The sequence below is a fragment of the Papilio xuthus genome, unplaced genomic scaffold (assembly GCF_000836235.2).
Source record: "Papilio xuthus unplaced genomic scaffold, Pxut_1.1 DF825928.1, whole genome shotgun sequence".
In the NCBI taxonomy this organism is placed as follows: Eukaryota; Metazoa; Arthropoda; class Insecta; order Lepidoptera; family Papilionidae; genus Papilio; species Papilio xuthus.
In genome coordinates this window covers 5,755,525-5,776,710 of record NW_013532721.1, presented here as the reverse complement: position 1 = coordinate 5,776,710, position 21,186 = coordinate 5,755,525, and the positions used below count along the sequence as shown (strand labels likewise).

General features: G+C 32.5%; 3 protein-coding genes across 3 annotated transcripts; all 3 read left to right on the top strand.

Moving 5' to 3' along the window:
- The first annotated feature begins 3,512 nt into the window (after nucleotides 1-3,512).
- LOC106125083 (histidine-rich glycoprotein-like) lies at nucleotides 3,513-6,195 on the top strand. The gene is made up of 5 exons (XM_013322164.1): nucleotides 3,513-3,523; nucleotides 3,891-3,957; nucleotides 4,723-5,019; nucleotides 5,201-5,367; nucleotides 6,119-6,195. Exons 1-5 carry the CDS (start codon nucleotides 3,513-3,515, stop codon nucleotides 6,183-6,185), a joined length of 609 nt encoding a protein of 202 aa, XP_013177618.1. The 3' UTR covers nucleotides 6,186-6,195.
- A 472-nt stretch (nucleotides 6,196-6,667) lies between these two features.
- On the top strand, nucleotides 6,668-12,002 carry LOC106125082 (histidine-rich glycoprotein-like). Its single transcript, XM_013322163.1, has 7 exons — nucleotides 6,668-6,679; nucleotides 7,078-7,218; nucleotides 7,568-7,740; nucleotides 8,126-8,279; nucleotides 10,233-10,388; nucleotides 10,745-10,917; nucleotides 11,075-12,002. The coding sequence occupies exons 1-7, from the start codon at nucleotides 6,668-6,670 to the stop codon at nucleotides 12,000-12,002; spliced, it is 1,737 nt and encodes a 578-aa protein (XP_013177617.1).
- Nucleotides 12,003-13,911: 1,909 nt separating this feature from the next.
- Nucleotides 13,912-15,182, top strand: LOC106125081 (uncharacterized). The gene is made up of 4 exons (XM_013322162.1): nucleotides 13,912-13,938; nucleotides 14,340-14,528; nucleotides 14,776-14,807; nucleotides 14,933-15,182. The coding sequence occupies exons 1-4, from the start codon at nucleotides 13,930-13,932 to the stop codon at nucleotides 15,180-15,182; spliced, it is 480 nt and encodes a 159-aa protein (XP_013177616.1). The 5' UTR covers nucleotides 13,912-13,929.
- Nucleotides 15,183-21,186: the final 6,004 nt, after the last annotated feature.

Genomic DNA, 21,186 nt, shown 5'->3' with positions numbered 1-21,186 from the left:
AAGTATTACAACAAGAGAATCCGTAGAATGATACGCGTTTTCTCTCACACTATTTATAGTTTTATTTTAATAAATATTTCTGAAGATAAACACGCGAATTAGACTTTTATAAAGTTATACAAACGTAACTAAAAAAGATAAAATTGATTTCTTCACTTCCCTAAAGTAAAGCGGAATTATATAAGGTATGGAATATTTAATTAACCTACTAATCTGTACCTTTATTATTATAAATACAAAGATAATTCCCACGATAATAAACACCGCTGCTAAAGATTATGTACAGTCAGCGTCATATAGATCGTAACAGACAAGATATGCAAATATATAGGTACACCAAAAGTAATCAATTATATCGGTACAACAAAAGTCCTCAAAATAATAGATACATTCACCCTGCTCAAATACATCGGTACATACACAGCGTCAAATATATGAGTACATGCAAGATGCTCATAAATATCGTAGCAGCCACCACGTCATAAGTAACGAAGCAGTCAAGGTGCGCAAAAATATCGGTACATTTGACAAAATTGAACTCTATCTCTATATACTTGTGATACAATTTGGAATAAACTACTTCTGTTACATTCATTTGACACTTTGCATGAAACCATTTTTCAAAATTTACTAAAAGTGTTCGACGCGGATGACAGATATTAGGTAGATAAAACCAACGTCAAATTTAAGTTTGTCATCATATATGCTAGTTTGGTCTCGTGGCCTTACCGTTCGCCGCCGTTGGTACGTAAGGTCGGCGGTTCAAATCCCAAGCCACTATTTTTTTTTTTTGATATTTAAACTTTTTAATTTTAATATCGAAGCACATGTAATTAAACTCTATCGCCGTAGTTATTAGGTACTTTTTGATATTGCCTTGGACTGAGTTTGACCGTTAAAGTACTTTTCTATTTCAAACAAAAATGAAGGAGATAAAGCGATGCTATTGACATGTAATTTGTTTATTACTCATGTTTGTTAAACTTGTACCGGTAAAAATAACACTTTTACTTTTACCTTTTACTGATACTGATTATATTTAAGAAACAAAGAAAAAAAACTGAATGTCAATATCCAAACTACATCAAATTTTTAGTCGATTGCAATAAACATTCCAGTGTGCGTGGGCGCGCACACATATGTAGATAACACTTGTACGTATAGTTTCCGCGCGTACCATTCATAAAACCCGCAATGACAATCCGCGCTCCGCCCACTCACTTCACCCGCGATGGTCTGACCTAATTGTTGTTAACGTTATTTAAATTTCTTTCTACCCGACAGCGAAAATTATAAAAAAAAATTGTCGAGCAAAATTTTACATTACCAAATTTTTACTGGTTATGAAAAAATAACCCCGTGATTGATAAAATGAAAAAAAAAGTAGCCTGAGATTCGAACCGGTAAACTTACATATTACGGCAAACATACTAGAATACTGCGCCAAACTTGTATATATTGTGACAAGGCAAAATTTGATATTAGTTATTACGTATCTGTCATATTCGGCGTGACAAACTTTTATAATATATTTAAGCGTTATGACAGGAGAGGAAAAATATTGGGTTGCCCAGTAAGTTCGTGCCGCTTTATAAGGAAAATTGAAACCCTGTTCTCTTAAATTTTTGGAAATGTTTTTAAATTATATTGGTACGACTCTATACCTAAAACGTCTTTTATTATTGGATAAAATTTTAAAAATTACTTTTTATCTCAACCAATGAAATGAAATTATTCACAATATAGAAATTTTCGTGACGTTTGATAATGGTGGAAATCCGAAAATGAATCCACTTCAGCTACAGTCTATTGTAAGATTTATATCGAAAATCAGAACGAACTTTCCGGACAACCTATAATGTTAATACAAAGTGTCAAATGAATGTAACAGAAGTAGTTTATTCCAAATTGTATCACAAGTATATAGAGATAGAGTTCAATTTTGTCAAATGTACCGATATTTTTGCGCACCTTGACTGCTTCGTTACTTATGACGCTGTGGCTGCTACGATATTTATGAGCATCTTGCATGTACTCATATATTTGACGCTGTGTATGTACCGATGTTTTTGAGCAGGGTGAATGTATCTATTATTTTGAGGACTTTTGTTGTACCGATATAATTGATTACTTTTGATGTACCTATATATTTGCATATCTTGTCTGTTACGATCTATATGACGCTGACTGTACGTTAAATTTCATAAGGTTATTTTTCTTAATGCAATAGTTAAATAAGTAAAAAGTTTTAATAGTACCAGTTACATTATCTGATACAGACCACATATATTTTTTATATTGCTCTACTCTATGGTGAACTTATTATTTATTTAGTAAATCAATAGCTTGATGTATTTTTTCTCTGTTATTATTTCGTGTTGCATACACGGTTTTACTCAATCTGTGCGAGGTCGACGCGGCGCCGGACGCCGGTTTATTTAGGAGGCCATAATCGATTCTGCCTCTTTTAATATATGTAGGTAAATAATACAATATTTCATGCACATTTTTTTATGGACTTTATATGAATCTTTATTGCATCAATAAATAAGTCAATTAATATCGAAATAATTGGAGCATAGATTTTGGTTCAACGAAATTTTAAGTAATTTGTGATATACAAATCTGCGTACTAATAGAAAATCTAACTTCAGTTTATTCCATTAAAATTTCTAAATTATTGTAACCGACACTAACACTACGGACTCCTTAGATTTGTATTTTATCAAAGAACAAAATGCTTTTATAGGTAAAGCATTTCATAATCCAATATGTTTGCAGAACTGTATCATTGTGAACCTTTTTACTTTGTTGTTCACATATTCTAGTGCATGTAATTATGTCACATTACACTTGCTTGTGCAACCGCCGCGGGTCGGCTCAATGAATTTTTGTCGCTTTGACATGATTACACTTGATACTAAGAGCATGTTGTTTCTCATAATTCTCGCAATAAGTGACACTTTAAACTACGGTCACTCGAATGTAGCAATTCACGTTGTTAACTTCCACCATGACATGATTTTGCGTGTTTTGAATTAAAGTTAGTGTAAGTTGCATGCAAATGTATATTACTTAGGGCGATTTTAACAGAACGTCATAAACATACCTAGGGATTTTGATATGAACTTAATGCGCAGGCGAGGAAATAAAATAGAATATTTTCAATTGATGTCTTTCATGAGATTTTTTTTTTTATTTATTTATATAAACAAGGAATAAAATACAAATTTACAATAAAAGTGTCTATAAACCCATTGCGGGTTTGTCCAGACACTTTGGTACTACGCTATAAAACGGTAGGTAAGTTACATTTTTTTTGTTTACAGCAAATTAGTGAGCTCGCTCATACCGTCATATACAGGATGCACAAACGCGTTATGAATTTATTAGACTTAGAATTTTAGATAATGATTTTTAAGTATATTTTTTTTTTACTAGATGTGTTACTCCTTGCAATGAAATAAAGATTATTTGTTTGTAGACCGAAATATGCCCTACATTGAGTAACCATGACCAAAATGTAAACTATATTTAAATTAATACGATTTTTTTTCTCTCCTCATAATATACCAATTATAAATTGTGCGATTTTAATGAAGTAATATCTTTGCCAAATTATTTAATTATACTCGCAAAAAGCAATCGTCCACACGTAAATTTTGACCTTCGTCAATAATCAATTTCTCTCTTTTATGTACATTTACGTACAATAATTTTGATTGGATACTTAATAAGTATACAAAGTAAATTAAAATCGAAAACCATAACAAGTAAATATTAGTGTAAGGTATGAAAATTTATCATCGGTAGAAATCGGTATAGATTAGACCGAATACGACCGACTAGAAAATTATTTTTTAGATATAATATTTTATACTGTTGTGAAGAATAAACTTTGAAAGTAAATTACTCAGAAGTACAATCGGGGATTCTGGTGGTGTACTACCACAAATGGTAAGTTGTTTGAACGGTTTGTACACTTTGAGGCAACGACTCAGAACAATGACCAATAAGACGCAGCTTTTATATATGCCTTTACGAAGTTTAGTCATATATACACGGCTAACAGCTTTTTTATTATTATCGTTTACAGAACTCACTGCTAGCTATTTGATTATTTGTAAAATGAAGCGAATTTGCCTCGTTGCAAGGAACAAGGCAATTTTTCTGTAAGAGGAACACCGGCAACTTTCGCGACTGTACTAGACATTGGATAATATTTTTAGTGCTATATTTGAAATTTATCCAGAGTACTATATAGTACACAGTAGTGGTGTTCTACTCAGAAACATACAATAGATTTTCACAGTAAACTTCGTTCACCATCGCAGTACGATGTTGCAAAGAATAAGAAATGGATCAATAGATTTTTGCACTAATATTTCCCACAATTATGCTGTCTATATATTAATGAGCGAGAGACAAACGTATTCACTATTGGCCAAGTTGATGTTAGGAAAAGTGTCTCGTTTTAAAAATTAATATATAATGCTGTCTAAAGTGAGTATACAAATGTAAAAAAAATAAAAGGAAAATATTATTTGAAGAGAAATACTATTGCTAGTATTGCTTCGTATTGTTAAGTGAATTAATTTCATTAAATTAAAACTGTTAAGTATCCAAAATCCTTTAGGAAATCGATGAAATATATTAAGCGCCTATTATTTTATTAGTGAAGCAACACTTTGCATTTTTCTGTATTCAATATTTTTTTTCCAGATTCTAACATTTTGTACACTGGCATCAACATGCCATAGCTTGTATGAATTTCATCATCACCATCCACACCATTTGGCGGTTTCGCATCAACAGGTGAACAAGCACGACGGTCCCCATCACCCTGTCCTCGTGCATCATGCCCCGGTGCATCACTTGCCCATTCATCACGAGACCATTCACCACGGACCGATTCACCACGGACCGATTCACCACGAGCCCATTCACCACTTGCCATTATTGCACCATGCGCCAGTACATCACGTGCCTGTGCCTTATGCAGCCCACCATGACCATTACGTGAGTAGAATATCAGCCAACACAAATCTTTAACATATGGTCAACAATAGTGCATTCATATTTTGGTGAATCATTTAAAAAAAATAAAACATTTAGACCATAAGTTAATTGCACCATATTCAAAAAGGCTTCTATTAAATATAATTAATATATAAATATGTCATACTTTGGCCAATTTCAGTCATTTCCTGAGTACAACTTTGCATATACCGTCCACGATCATCACACAGGCGATGTGAAATCCCAACATGAGTTCCGTCATGGGGACGTCGTGAAGGGAGGCTACGAACTGATCGAACCCGACGGCCGGTACAGAAAAGTAGAATACAAAGCCGATGACCATACTGGGTAAGATATTATGTTTATTACATAACTTACGATATTGTAGATGGAAATACAATTGGACGACATAGCCCTCAGTAGTGCTTGACCTAAGAGGCTTGTATTTAAGTAATATTTGGGACAGAACAATAAAAATAAGTCAAAATAAAGTATCAATACTATTCGTTTGAAGTATCATTTGGTTATTGACGTCTTGAACGAAATTAAAAACCGATAACACAAGTGAATATAACCTTTACAATACGACAATGATTTATTTGTATAACATTTTTCCGTTCCTATAACGTATGTAACGCATGCGTTGTTACAGCAACGGAACTGATATTCACGTAATAGCTTCTTCACACGAACTATGTAATATGTAGCGTATCGGTGGATTGCTAATATTTGTATTTTCAAGAAAATCAGAAAGACGATAATTTGTTTTGATAAGTTGCAGTGAAAACCCACTTCAAACATACAATTGCATTTTCTTTTATTGGCTTATATTCAATGCACTAGGTATTTTATTCTTGGAAACAATGACTTTTTTTATTTTTTTTAAACCGTGTATTTTTCATAGTATCGTACCGTTGAATTCTTAGAGCAAATTCTCTGTTAAAACACAACGTCGTCATCCCTGTTATTCCTTGACAAAATAGACATTATGTTTTAAGCAGAGATTTTGGTTTCAAAAACCCACGGTTAGTCAAGTATTTCTTATAGTTCTTTATTATAATACTGCATCGTAAATAAAACATGTTTAATCTTCTTTCAGTTTTAATGCTGTTGTGCATCATTCGTCTCCTCATCATCACGTTCATATCTCTCAGCATCATAATTAAATACGATCGTCCTAATAACAGAATGGTAACCCAATGCAAATATGATAGAAATGTATTTTTTATTCGAAAATAAATTTACCTAACAAGTAACTTTTGTTTTTTATTACCATTTATTTCGTCAAAAACCCTCAAAAACATAAATTCAACCGACAAACAGATTACTTACTGAAACACATGTTACTTGATTGTTTAAATACTTTTTATGATTCATATTGCAGTAGAAAAATGCTGTTTTCTTATTATTCATTCCTAACACCTAGTCAAGTGAAATAATTTGTTTTCGTATAGTTTTTACAATCAATCATCTGTCTACCAAAAACGAAATAAGGATATCTGACCGATTTTAAAAATTATTAGTAACGCTAACAGTATAGGAAATGCGGTAATTATTGAGTTTCTTTTCATACTATTCTGGTATAAAACCTTATGATTCAATGGAAACAATAAAATTTTTATTACACATCTACATGCGAGGACGAAAAATGGTTTGGAAGGTAAAAATTATATAGCTTTAATTTATTTCATTGTATTAATTTAATTTGTTTTATATATTTACTTTGACATCATCATTGAACAATGAAAATAAAGTTAAATAATCCGTATGCCCGTTTGTTGCTATCTCTTCGGTTGTGAATTCTTGATTTACGATTTTAATAGTTTTAGACAATTATTAGTTAGAATCGTTTGCCGCGAATGACGCGCTTTCGTTACCAAGTCAAGTGTCAGATAGATAAGTGACATAAACGTTGAAATTTTAATAAAGCTAGTGTTGCGCCGATACACCGACACAGTGTCGGATTTTCCTAACAATAGTGACTTTCCTTTGTAATATACATAACGCAGTAAAGTCGATTTCAGTAGTTTTTTTAGTAATGCTTCTTTTTATTTCTAGTTCATAATACTCTTGGTGTTAGCTGTTGACTGCTTCGGTCACGAACCCGCGGTATCACATCAGAGCGTTGTACTTTACAGCGGTCACCATGGAGCACTGTCACACTTCGGACACCATGCACCAGAACACCATGAGGAATATGTAAGACTTTTACTTTTAAGAGTCTGGATTTGATATTTACATTACAATATCTACAGCGTAAGAGACACTCGATATATAGCCATCATAAAATAGGAGATTGTTCATCACCACAAATATTAATCCTACTCCTAAATCTGATCATCTGAGAATGTACATCGTACCTAGGATTCCAGTTATTTCTCAAATTATTGATAAAAGAATAGAGCGCCTTTTTACTCTCTGTTGTTACATAAAGAAATGTAATATGTACATTTCATGCCAAATCCATGTTAATCATGACTGATCAAATCTTGCATCAAATGCTGACACTATTTGTGAATGATAATATAATGTTCTAATTCTGTCTTAGGCCTGGTCATATCCGTTATATGACTTCTCGTACAAAGTCGAAGATCCACATACAAACGACTACAAGGGACAACAAGAAACCAGAGACGGAGACAAGGTCAAAGGGATGTACTGGTTGATTCAACCTGACGGTCTCAAACGAACGGTCAAATACTACGTTGACAAAGACAGTGGGTGAGTTAACATTGATAATGCAAACATAATATTAAAATATTCCGTCGGTCTTTTCGGTCAGCGATGGTTTACTAAGTCTAGCTTTCATTAGTTTCGTACTTAACTAGCTATCGCCCGCAACTTCGTCCGCAGGTTGAAACAAAAACTTAATTAGTAGCCTAGTAGAACGCATGTTCTACCAGACTAAGTTCTACATCTATGTCAATTTTTAACGAATTACCTTCATCAATTCTGAATATAAGTAATAGCAAAAATCAATCAACCATCTATTAATCCAATGAATTTTTTGCATTTATAATATTAATAAGAAATAAAGTAACATAAGTATAATAAGATCCAAAAAGTAATAGATGGATTTACTATGACTACATGCCGATTTGTTTAGATTTCAAGCTGAAGTGGAATATTCAGACCCATATCATCACACGCCTGAACATTTCGAAGGCCATCATCCATCATCTGTGGTATACAACGTGGTCGAACATCATCCTCCTCATCATCATCACGAAAATGATTATGATAAACATCATTATTATCATGTGATCAAACCATACTATTATCACTACAATGATTATGAAAGTCACAGAAAATAAAAAATTAATTGTTTATTGTTTGTTTTGTAGTGAGTTATTTGAGTGAGTATATTTATTTTAATGTTTAGTAATGTTGTTTTTATGTATTCTAATATGTAAATGTGTAATTAAATTATTAGTAAATAACAGTTTTTGTTTTTTAATTCAAATTCCTTTTGTCTATACTTGTATTATGAACAGTGAAGATTTTTATATTTGTTTGTTTGCATTGAATAGGCACCATAACTACGGAAACGAATTGAAAAATTCTTTCTCTGTTGGCATGCAATACTATCCCCGGGTTACATGGGCTGTACTTTGTACGTTTATTACTTGATATTTTTTTTAATTTCGCAAGAACTAAATCGCGGAATTACTGTATTGATATTTCTAAATATAAATATTGTCATCCCACTCATTCTCTTTGCCAAAACAGAAATATCAATATGTACTATTACTTTATATAAAGTAATAAACTGCATGCGCAGTAACACACAGTAGAGTAGTAGGAGGATAGAAAGTAAAACTTCACAATTTCGAATTATGAATTAACGATTATAATTCTTTGCTATTTATTAAGAAAAGGGGCAAAACTTTTATTATACTAATTACATATTTTGACGCCGAAAACTGTGTTAACTATGTGATACATTTATCATTTCTTCTTTAGACTCTACTTTGGAATTTCCTGCATATAAATTTAAACCCAACCAGTAAGTGAATCATTTGTGTCTAGAAAAGAAATCTCATAGATTACTTCAAAAATTAAATAAAGATATTTTAAAAATATTCTAAAACGCCTTCTTGTTCTTTTTAGCAAATAGCACGATTTATTTATCGTGCTATTTGCGAACACTGACATCTCTACTTTACCAGTTAGATAAATAAATAAAGAATATATATTCTAGCAAAATATTTTCAAATTACCATTTAGTTTCAGATTACAATTCCTCTAGGCTTTTAAAATTTTGCACAAACATTATGTAAGTAATTACATTAAAGAGTTCGTTGTGAGCACAGAATTTAAGTGCGTATTGGGATATACTATATAAAACATAATTTTCTATACAATATTTTAACAATGTAAAATATCTGGTAAAGAAAAATTAATTATACTCTCTTGTAATGAACGCTGATAATCAAAGATATTATGTAAATACAAAATGAAACAGACGTAAAATGGAAGGATGGTGTTAAGATAATGCGAAATATTAATTCGTTTTTTCCTTCTAGTGTAAAAACAGATATCCGTATTGAGATGCGACATTAGTATTAATTTAGTTTAGTACGGTGGTAGTTTTTCCTTGATTTAGTATTCTTAAATTTTGAAGGCACAAAAAGGAAAACTATAAAATATAACAATACGTTTTAACACCATAACTTCAAAGGTAACAAACACTAAATAAAATCTGTTTTTAATTCTATGAAATAAGATATAAGATTCACAAATACATTGTTTCAGCTTGAACAGTAAACTTGTATAGCATCAGTTACTCTGTTTGCTAGGCCGAGAAGATAATCACAGACACGTAATCATATCTATTAGAAAATCTTAGTATTAAGAGGTCGAATAAAGTTATGTTAACTGAATCGTACGTAAACACGTCCCTGAACGTATAATTTGAGAAACTGAAGATAATGGCACTTGCATGGATAGGATGCTGTATTTAAGCCAATAATCATATTACCTGAAGTATATAAACTATAGGATGCTTCATTTGACACCAGTTGAACTTAGAAGAACAGACGATACCAACTGAAGATGATTTTGAAGGTATTTTTTTTCAATTTAGAATATAAACACCGCTGTATTTGTAAAAAAATGCTTCTTTACCATCGTATTGGGTAGATATTGCGAAAGTACAAAAAGAGAAACAACAATGATGAAATGAAAGGCATTACTAGAATTATTTTTTTCAGATTTTCACATTGTTCGGTGTGGCATTAGCGGTGTCGGGTCACGACCATCCCGCGGTCTCTGAATACAAAGTGTATATCCACCATCCGGTACATCATGGCCACCACGGCAAGCTCTCACATGTCGGATCTCACGTCCCGGAGCATCATGAAGAATACGTAAGTATCTAACATCATTAATAGCACCGAATCAATCAACAGGATTAGGTTTCGATCGGAATTTCGGAGAGAATCAAGAAAATTAATATGCATAAAAGATGACAATAGAGAGTAAGAAGTCAATACTGAGGTAACGGATCATAGAAAGGTGTGGTCATATCCAGCTGCTATTTGAGTATGAAACATTGCAAGGGAATATTTTCTTTCTATAAAAGAAGAAGGCAAAAGATCAATAACATTTGCAAAAAATCTATTGAGTGGAGATGTTTTGAAAGGAGTTCATAGTAAAAGAAGCGCATGGAGATGACGAAAATGGTCTCTTTCGCTTATCTACTTACGTATTTTGACACTTACAGGCCAAGTCGTATCCGTCATACGAGTACTCGTATCAAGTTGATGATCCCCACACACATGATCATAAAGGCCAAGAGGAAACCAGGCACGGCGACGAAGTGAAGGGCATGTACTGGCTCATCCAGCCCGATGGCCTTAAACGCACTGTCAAGTATCACGCAGATAAACACAGCGGGTAACTAACATATTATATTTATCTTAATAGATATCAGAGCAAACGGCGAATGGTTTGGAACCACAATGCCGATGCAAATCAAAACGACTTTCTTTAAATATTCTCGTATTGAAAATGCATGATGTAATTTGACCTATACTTTTTTCTACAATTACAGATTTAAAGCCCACGTTGAGTATTCGGACCCAAATCATCATGATCACCACGATGAACATAAAGAACATCACCTTCCTGTGTCGAAGCAATATGTCTCTATTCATCATGACCCCTACCACCATGAAGATAAGCATGAGGAGCACCATGAAGAACACCACGAAGAAGAACACCATGAGCCGGATCATCATGAAGAAGAACACCATGAGCCTGAACATTATGAACATGAACACCACGAGCCAGAACATCATGATCATGGCGACCATAATGTTGTACACTATGAAGTGAAACACTATGTACACCACGAGCCGCATCATCATGACCATGAACATGATCATCATGAACATCATGAACACCATGAAGAAGAACACCATGAACCGAAACATCATGAAGAAGAACACCATGAACCGGAACATCATGAACATGAGCACCATGAGCCGGAACATGATGATCATGACCATCATGAACCAGCACACTATGAGATTAAATACTACGTACACCACGACCCGCATCACCACGGTCATGATCATCATGAAGATGAACATCATGAACATGAACACCATGAACATGAACACCATGAACATGAACACCATGAACATGAACACCATGAACATGAACACCATGAACATGAACACCATGAACATGAACACCATGAAATTGAACATCACGAAGCGGAACACTACAAACCTGACCACCACGATCATGAATACTTTGTTCACGAATATCATCATGAACCCGTGCACAAACATCGTGTTATTGAATATTACGACAAGAGTCATGACCATTACAAACACCACGGTCATCATCATGATAACGGACATCGTGTTCATCACAAACATCATATACAAGTACATCATCACAAACCTCATCATCATGATGAACATCACCATCATGGTTCCCATGATCACGGATATTATGGTCATACACATTGATAAGTCATTAAACCTGTTTAAGTTAACTCTAATATATTGTTTACATCCAACGAAGCGAAGTCATGAACAGAGTGGAAATGTGATTCACATAATTTTTATTCATCGTGATATTGTATTACTATCTGATAATATAAAAAATAATTGTAACCATAAATATACAAAGGACAAAAATATATTTTTAAGAAGCATCATCTCAGATATTCTTATTTACAAACCTTTTAAGTACTTAGTCATTTAAGAGTGAAATTGTATTCAACCTAAGAATATATTAACTTCTATTATATGAGCTAATCACTATTTTTATCAAAAGACTTTTAAAAATAAATAAGCTGACTGAAATCTGAACAATTGAAAAGGATGACAAATAGAAATATCTCACATCTAAACAGGATGTCCGGAAATGACGTAAACAACGGAAGACCATAAATTCCAAGTTCAAAAATATAGCAATTCAACCTACATTCTCCTATCCACATTTGCGGACATCGGCTCTACATGGTTACAAAGTTAGTGTTAAGCTATTTTTCTGCGAAAGTCGTAAAAAAAATATTCCCTGAATACCTTGAAGAATACCTTATAGAATATACATGGGGCTCCAAAATACTAATATTAAAACAATATTAGTCGTATTTTGCAACAGACTCTGCAATTACTGTAAGGTTTCTTGAGTATTTTCTTTAAATTTATTTTTCTCTAGTAAAGTTTTGCTTTTGAAAACTGATATTTTATAGTGCCTAGTACCTTATTCCTTGTACCTCGAAGTCTTATGAATGAAAGAGAACTTACTGATGTTTGCATACTATTTAAACCTACTCAAACCAGCAGCCTGATTTATATAAAGAGAAAAATATCAAAGGTAGAGACAGAAGCAATGGTACCATTTTTCTATGCTGTATTTATAATTATAATACTAGCGCTGGACTACGATCCAACTGATGTTAAGTTGTGATTTGTTAGTAAGATTTTTTAAAATAGGAGAAGGGGACAAACGATAAGACACCAAGGTGATCATCGACGCCCATGGACATGTGATAGTTTAGTAAATGCCTTTTTACTCTACTCTTGTAGGGTCTCCAAATTGTTGATCCTAATACAAATGGGCCAACATACAACAAAGACCTCCTGACAGAAAACTCGCATGAAGGTTTTATTTACTTTTATGATTGACGTTTAATGAGTGACGTTCTGCGACCTAAAAAAACACTGGCAACGATTCTACACTTTTTAACTCTTCCGGATATAAGGAAGTGAGGATCCTACAATATCTGTATCTTTATTAAAAAGTTTCGCTTATCGTATGCAGTTTTGACTGAGGAACGTTTAGTCATTATTCTTATGTAACTTTAACAGAAGATTTAAGGCCATGTACTGTTAAATATTATGCTTATACTAGCTTGGGCACTCGATTTCATCCGCATCGAATTAAAAAAATATAACTATCTTTTTTCCAAATTTAATCCAGATCCGTTCTGGCAATCACGCATTTATTTATCCTTTCGCATTAACATTAGTAAGATACACAACCATTTTTTTTACTTTTTTTTAGAAAAATCAGTCAGTAAAGATATAAAAATTGATATAAATTTAACATCTTTAATGACGATACATAAGTATTTTATTCATAATCATAATCAAATTAAATTAAACGTTATGATTTCCCTCAGAAACTTGAGGTTAAAACTGTTTATTCCAATGAAGGATATTGGGCAAGATATTTTAAGCAAAAATCATCTTTACGAATATTCGCAAAGATTACTTCAAGGGCTATTTATTTAACATTTGATTACGGTCTAATATCTGCGTTAAAATTACATCAAATCCGGTGAAATAATTAGATTTATTAATGTTTAAAAACGAAGTTCCACCCACGGTAAGTATATGAAAAAGGTTAGTTGTGTTTTGTGTTCAACATCACGTTGTTGTCAAAATGCGTCAAGTAAGTACCAATCCATAACAAAGTATAATAATAACAGTTTTATGTGGGATAAATTATTTTTAACCAATTTAAATAAAAAGATAGAGGTTTCGATTTGTTATATTTTATTTATTGTGATATTAAATTACTTTTAATTAACATTAATAAAATAGTTATCAATATTACCAATAAAGTTTACTTATTATAATCCTTTATGGCCAAAAAAATATTCCTTAAATAAATCTTTGAGCAAAATGCAACATCAGTAGAATAACTATTTTTTTTTGTAAGTGTACTAATAAAATTTCTTACTCATCTTAACTCTTTTTAATTATGATTAGAACTTAATCTGAAATTCCTGTGGGAAGAAAAAATTGCAGTTAAAAACCTTTATAAATATAATATAAATATTATTTCGATAGTTGCTACTCGTGGCATTACTGGTGGCAGTGGGGCTTGCTGACAAGGATCAACAACCAGCTGAGGCCGCCAATCCTCCTAGTCCTTATGAGCTGCCTTATGACGACCACCTAGATGACTACCGTCATGACGAACTGCCGGGACCCCATGTACTGCGCTCCACTCGCTCTAGAAAGATCGCAGAGCCCGATGTAAGATCATACATTTCAAACTTCTAAGATTAGTAGTAGTAATATGGTTAGTAATGTTATTAATCTCGATCCACGATAAACTAAATAAAAGTACGGTAAATTAAGGTTAATTTTTGTGTGTCCTTTTTGAAGTGTAAAATTAAAAAAAATCTAAATATTAATCTGACCATAATTTTATGAATGTACAAGAATCTACACAGAATCAACCTTGAAACTGTCATTTCTAGATTATTTTTTGTTGTTACAGGATCATGGACCGGAAGTACAAAAGCAAAATGTGTAAGTACTTTTAATTTACGAATCTTATTCCTTTGAGGAGAGGTGGTTATCAGATAAGCAAACCGTATCTAAGGTATTATATCGCATCGGCACATTAATAAAATAAATCTATTTATTTTTCATAGTATCATCCGAAAGACCTATGATCCTGACTACTATGAGCCCACGATCATTCTGGACTACAGATACATGAAGACCGGAGGCCGAGATTACACGCGAGGCCCGGGAGGTCAATACGTGATTCTGCCCAAAGGCATTCGTACTAAGGAGCCGAAAGAATTCGAGAACTATGACGCCTTCTTGGAGCACTTACGTCTCAAAAATTTAGCTGAGACAGAATATAAGCGTGCTCACTACAGCTCAGGACATCACTAACTCTTGTTATCGTAACACTGTAAATAAATGCCAATCATTATCTCCTAGTATATCCCTTTGATTACAAATACTGTCCCCTAGCGAAAGTTAAACGTTTTAGTGATTGATTCTTTAATTTTTACTTTAAATAATTTGGTGCTCATGTAGAATTTTTCGATGTTTGTATTTTATTTACAAAAAACTTATTTTAACTGTAAAATGTTGTTTTTTCAATAAACTTTGTTATATATAGCTTCCCTATTTATCGTCTTTTGTCTTTTAAAAGCATAAACAAACATATTCTCTAATAAAGTCTGTTTCTTGTTTAGAACTACAAGAATTTTCTTTAAACTTACCTGTATTTGCCATTTGAGAACCTAATGTGTGCATAATTTACCGAATCTTGCGAATAATCGGTTACAATTAACTCGTAACATTGTAGCAAATTCATAACGCAATACATGCGAGGATAATTACCAATAATGAGTATTAATTATCAGTAGCGTATGCCCTTCATAACTGTAAAGGGAAATGCGTTTTCACTTATCAATCTAATCCAGTCAGATGTGCTATTATACTTAAAAATAACATATAAACTTTTGCAATGCAGGGCATCCGGAAGAGACTAATGTTACCCTGAATATGAAATTACAATTTAATCTTAATTGTCGGGATTTTTGTTCGTTCTTATCGTTTTTTTTCGTAGTTTTTAAACTTACATACATTTTATTGAGTATTCTTTATTTAGATTAACTTATCTTACGTTTTCTGCTTTTGTTTTTTTTTGAAAATCCATTAGCTTTTTAAAGCTTGTTACCTGACATCTCATGGTAATTGTCGTTAACTTTAAGCTTACATAGTAAACTTGAAGAAAAGTTTTGTTTAGACAAAATAATATTTAAACCTGTAACTAGATGGCGCTACCTAATATAATATTAAAACAAATGCATGCTCTGGTTTTTTTTTCGTTGCCTTTTTATCTGATTTCTATATGCAAATTTGTAAAAAAATTAAGTTTATTTACGCGTACACACTTAGTAAATACATGTTGTATGTCACCTTGATTGGTCAATTTTGTGAGATGGGTGACATTAACGGGAAAAAAATAAACTAAAATATGAAAACATAAGTACTAAAAATTAAGAAGGCTGCAAGGTTTTGTAAAAAGAAATAAGAACGCTGCAACTTCCTATCATTTATTTAAAATTTCTTTAAATTGATTTCTCAGACAAGTAAAAAACTTGGTAGATAGCCTTAACGGTGCATTACATCCTTTATTAAGCCTAGAAAAAAACGCATTAATTGCACCGGCCGTTAAATTGCAAGCATAGTATCCGAACCGAACCTAATCCAATAGCACACATGCAGTTCATAGAAGAAATTATGTATGCAATCGTTATATTATAAATGCGAATGTTTCGATGGATGTTTGTTTGAAGGTATCTCTAAAACCAACAAATTTGGCATAGATGAAGAACATAGTCTGGAAGAACACATTTTTTTTTATTCCAAAAGGTGGCAAACGAGCGAGCAGCCACCTGAAATCGCTGAAATAGCGAAGTGACTGCTGCCCATAGACATACGCAATTGCATATGCGCTGCCTACCTTTAATCGACGGAGGAGAGGATGCACAGAAAGAAAATATCTTCCCTTTCCTTTCATCCGTAAAGTCCACTTCCACTTCCCATCCTTTTCTTATAAAGAAAAGGATGGGAAGGGAAAGGCGACTAAATTAGGCCTCCGGGACGCACACTCATCAGACGAAACGCGGAATTGCTTCATAGGCTACTAATTAAGTATTATTTTTAATTCCGAGTGGACGGAATCGCGGGTGACAGCTAGTAGCCTGAACTTGAGCGTAATATGTATTTCCGTTGTACAAATGTATTGGCGGTAAAAATCAACTGTTTATATTAACTGTAATTACTAGTTATGTTTAAAATATAATAATACGTTAGTTAACAAAACCAATACAAATCAAAGAATAATTTGATATAATTCATCTAATATTCATATCAAATGAATACTTTAAGTGAATAATAGTAATTAATAATTCGTTTAACATAATTGATCACAATCGCAAGAGTTTAAGAAATGAATTACTACTAGAATTTCAACTACAAATGCTTAAAACAACCTTCTAAAGCTCACTTAAGTAGTTCAAATCGTGTACAAGATAATCAATCAAGTCAACGTAAAGCCTCTTATGTGATTTTCTAATGTTTTTACACAACATTGTTGTTTTGATACATTTATTTGAACTTGATAAATAGTCATCTCTCTGTGTCGCAGCATCGTTATTGCCTTGCCTACTGAGATGTCGCAATACTACGCACGACTCGTGCTCAGTACAGGTTCATTACAAAATAAAAAGTCACTGATATTTTATTAACATATTAAGTGATTTGACAGAAATTAACAGCTTGATTATTATGCCAGTAGCTATTGGACCTATCGGCAATTGCTTTAAATAATGATCGAATCAAATCGTAAATGGCTTTCTTAGTTTTTTCAAGCGCTAAGTTCTGCAATTATATTTGTTCTTTTGTTTGTGTTCAATAAATTATATAATGATAATAACTGAACTTTATTTTGGTGAACGAATTATGTGCAATTACGTCTAGTAAAGTCGGTATTTGAATAGTTTGTTGTATTAATTAAGGTTAAAACATGATAAAGTAAATTCGATCTATAAACTTTATCGAGATAAATTAATTATTTCCGGACTACCGTAAAATTAAGTTTTCTGTCATTATTTATGAAAAGGAAGTATCTATTTTACAGCAGTACCCTGTTGTAGTTTTAACTCATAGAACCAGGCAATTAATTTCCTTACAGATATATCTTTTATAGTTATATCTTTTCCAGTATTATATTTTTTTACTTAATCTTACTAATAAAATAAATATGAAAATTAGAAGGTGTCTTCGGAACGTGTCAATAGATCTACTTGAAATTTGGCACAGATGTAAAACATAGTCCAGAACAAAAATATGATACTAAATTACTCTTTTTTTAATTCCGCGCGGCCGGAGTCGCGGGTGACAGCTAGTAAATAAATGATCCTTACAATATCTACTTTTACTTGCCTACCTTGTTTATCCTTATCTTCAAATCTATATAGCATAAGCAATAGGTCCAAAGTTTTTGTTTTTATTTTCGTATAATTTACAAAATGTTTATTTAACAAGTCCATCGTTAAAATTAGAATATTAAATTCTTGATATATTTATTGTTTGTGTATTTTTACAATTTCAGAAAAAATAATTTCGTCTCAATTAGTATTGTTTGCATAACTTTTACAAGTAATATTATCTCAGCCTTGTATATGTCCATTATTTAAACGACGATATCGGCAGTGCTAAAAGAAATACACATTTGAATTTACAACTCCCAATTATTGTTCCCACGGTGAATTAAAATAATTGCATTTCTTTTTTCAGAACAGATGGCCTCAATAATAACTTTATACGGATATTTTTTTGACAACAATATTAAGTTTTACTGAATAACATTTAATAAATCAAAAATAAATAAACATACAAATATAATAGACAAATTAAAATCAATTCAAAATATTTCAACTAATACACTTTTACTCATATAAATGTAAAAAAGCTACTTACTCTGCGGTATCAATTATTATTTTTTCTAGGAGATTAGTTCCCCCGACTCCGTTCGCGCGGAATTAAAAAAAAATCTTAATTAGTAGTATTTTTCCTAGCTATGTTCTACGTCTATGATAAATTTCGACGAGAACGATCGACGATCTGTTATTTAATCTGCCCTATTCAGTTGTGAATTGTTATTCTGCCGCAGAATTGCTCGTTAAATGTTGTACACTATCCAAACCTTGCAAATTAATAAACATACATTTACAGTATCGTGAGCTTTCAATGTTACAAAACATTAAACTGAATTAGTTATTCAAACATTAACATAATATAAATATGTGTTACAATTTAGATATTGCTTAGTTTTAATAAAGCAAATATTTCAACTTAAATTACGTTAATATTATAAACGTAATTTAAATTATGAACACTAAAATTTCTTGCATTTTCTTTCTTAAGTACCACTTGTATATAAAAAAACAAGATGTTTTGTCTTATCTGAAAGTTCTAGTGGATGTCTAAAGATTACTACTTGCAGTTAAATTAAGATACATAAGAATTAATTCAAACTGTCAGCATGTCACATCATGGTCACATAGTTTAAAAACATTTTGACGTATAAAATCAGAGGTGACCGATATAACTAAATATATAAATACAGGTTATTTTAGGTCTTACTGTGAAGTCTAGACATTTTAGTTGTTATGTTTATTTTATTACCTTTCTCTAATATTTTATTTAGTGTTACGACCTTGTTGTAGTTATTTAAAGCATCCAATTACAAATAGAGCCTCGTGCCACATTTCATTTATTACGTAAACATGAACTACATTTTTGACTATTACTTACCTATGTACAGTATAAAATAGTATAATGTTACTAGCGCGTGGATCGATTGATTAAGAAGCAGGTTTTACTGGATTTGTTATACAATTAGTTTTATTCCTATCAAGTCTTGCGACCGCACTTTGTATCGCCGACTATATTCATAATAGCTGTCAGCTTTCTAAACACAATAGTATCAATTAAAGGTACGTGTCCATTGGCCCGCACAAACGCACCGCACGCTTGGATTAAACGGATTTGCTTCTTAACGCGATGCGAGCGACGCGGGTGATGGATGTAGTGTTATGTAAAATCATACAAAGCAGACTGAAATCCGTTGAGGTCCATTTCTGCGGTGCGCTAAAATAGCGAAGTGACCGTTGCCCATATACATACGCAATTGCTTATGCGTTGCCTACCTTTAATCGACGGAGGAGAGGATGGACAGAAAGAAAATATTTTCCCTTTCCATGCATCCTCTCATCCGGAAAGTCCATTTTCACGTCCCATCCTTTACTTATAAGAAAAAGGGTGGGAAGGGAAAGAGTACTAAGCTAGGCTTCGGGGACGCACACTCATCAGACTGTACGCGGAATTGCTTCCACTTGACGCCTGTCTTCTGTGTGGTCGTGGTATTTCACCGGGCGAGCCGGGCGAATTCGTGCGAAGATGTTAAAGCGGGCTCTACCACTGTTAAATTTGCATTTGCATTAATTGCACGCAATTTGCATGCATTGCTATATACTACTATGTATTTTGAAGTGTTTCGCTAAAAAATATTTAGTTATTTATATTATTTTATTCCTCCCAAGTAGGGTTAGCAACAAAACAGACAGGTCGGTTATAAAAATTGTGCCAAAACATAAAGCTTTATAATACACTGTGCGCCGACTCTAAGTGAATGGGATAAGACCAGGAAAATAACGATTTGTTATATTGTAGCTGCTTATATCATAAGGAAGTATTACAACAAACCTTTTGGAATAATTCCAAATACCAAGTTTACTATTGCTAATCTTTATGCATCGTGACAGAAATTTAAATTTCATTTACAACATTCCGATTCTCTATTTGATTGGCTAGCCCCAGAAATTGTCTTGCCTTCTGACTATTACTTACGCTGGCAGCTTAGAAAAATATAGGGACGTGTACTTATGATTAAAAAAAGTAGTCAGTATAGCAAAAACCGGAATTAGGGCAGTTACGAAGTAATCTCAAAAGAATATGAAAAAACTAAATTCTATAATAGATGTCTGTTGGCTTATAAAACAAGATGTGAGAGTATGTTTTTATTTATGTTACTCGCAATAGTTGTATTAAGTCTTCAAAGAATTGCAGATATTCTGGTTTAATTTGATTAAATCGATATATCAACATGTTATATAATTCTGCGTATTAAATCATTGCGATTCATTGCTTTCACTTTTTCCGTTTATAATCCTTTACAAGGCATCCAATATACTGTGTAATTGTTCAATGACTAAACAAGGCGACAATTATAGCCGTTACCCATTTTTTATTCACCTTATTTACATGTGTTTTTATTAACATTTTACGACTGCGGCTTTTGTGATTTTATTTCATG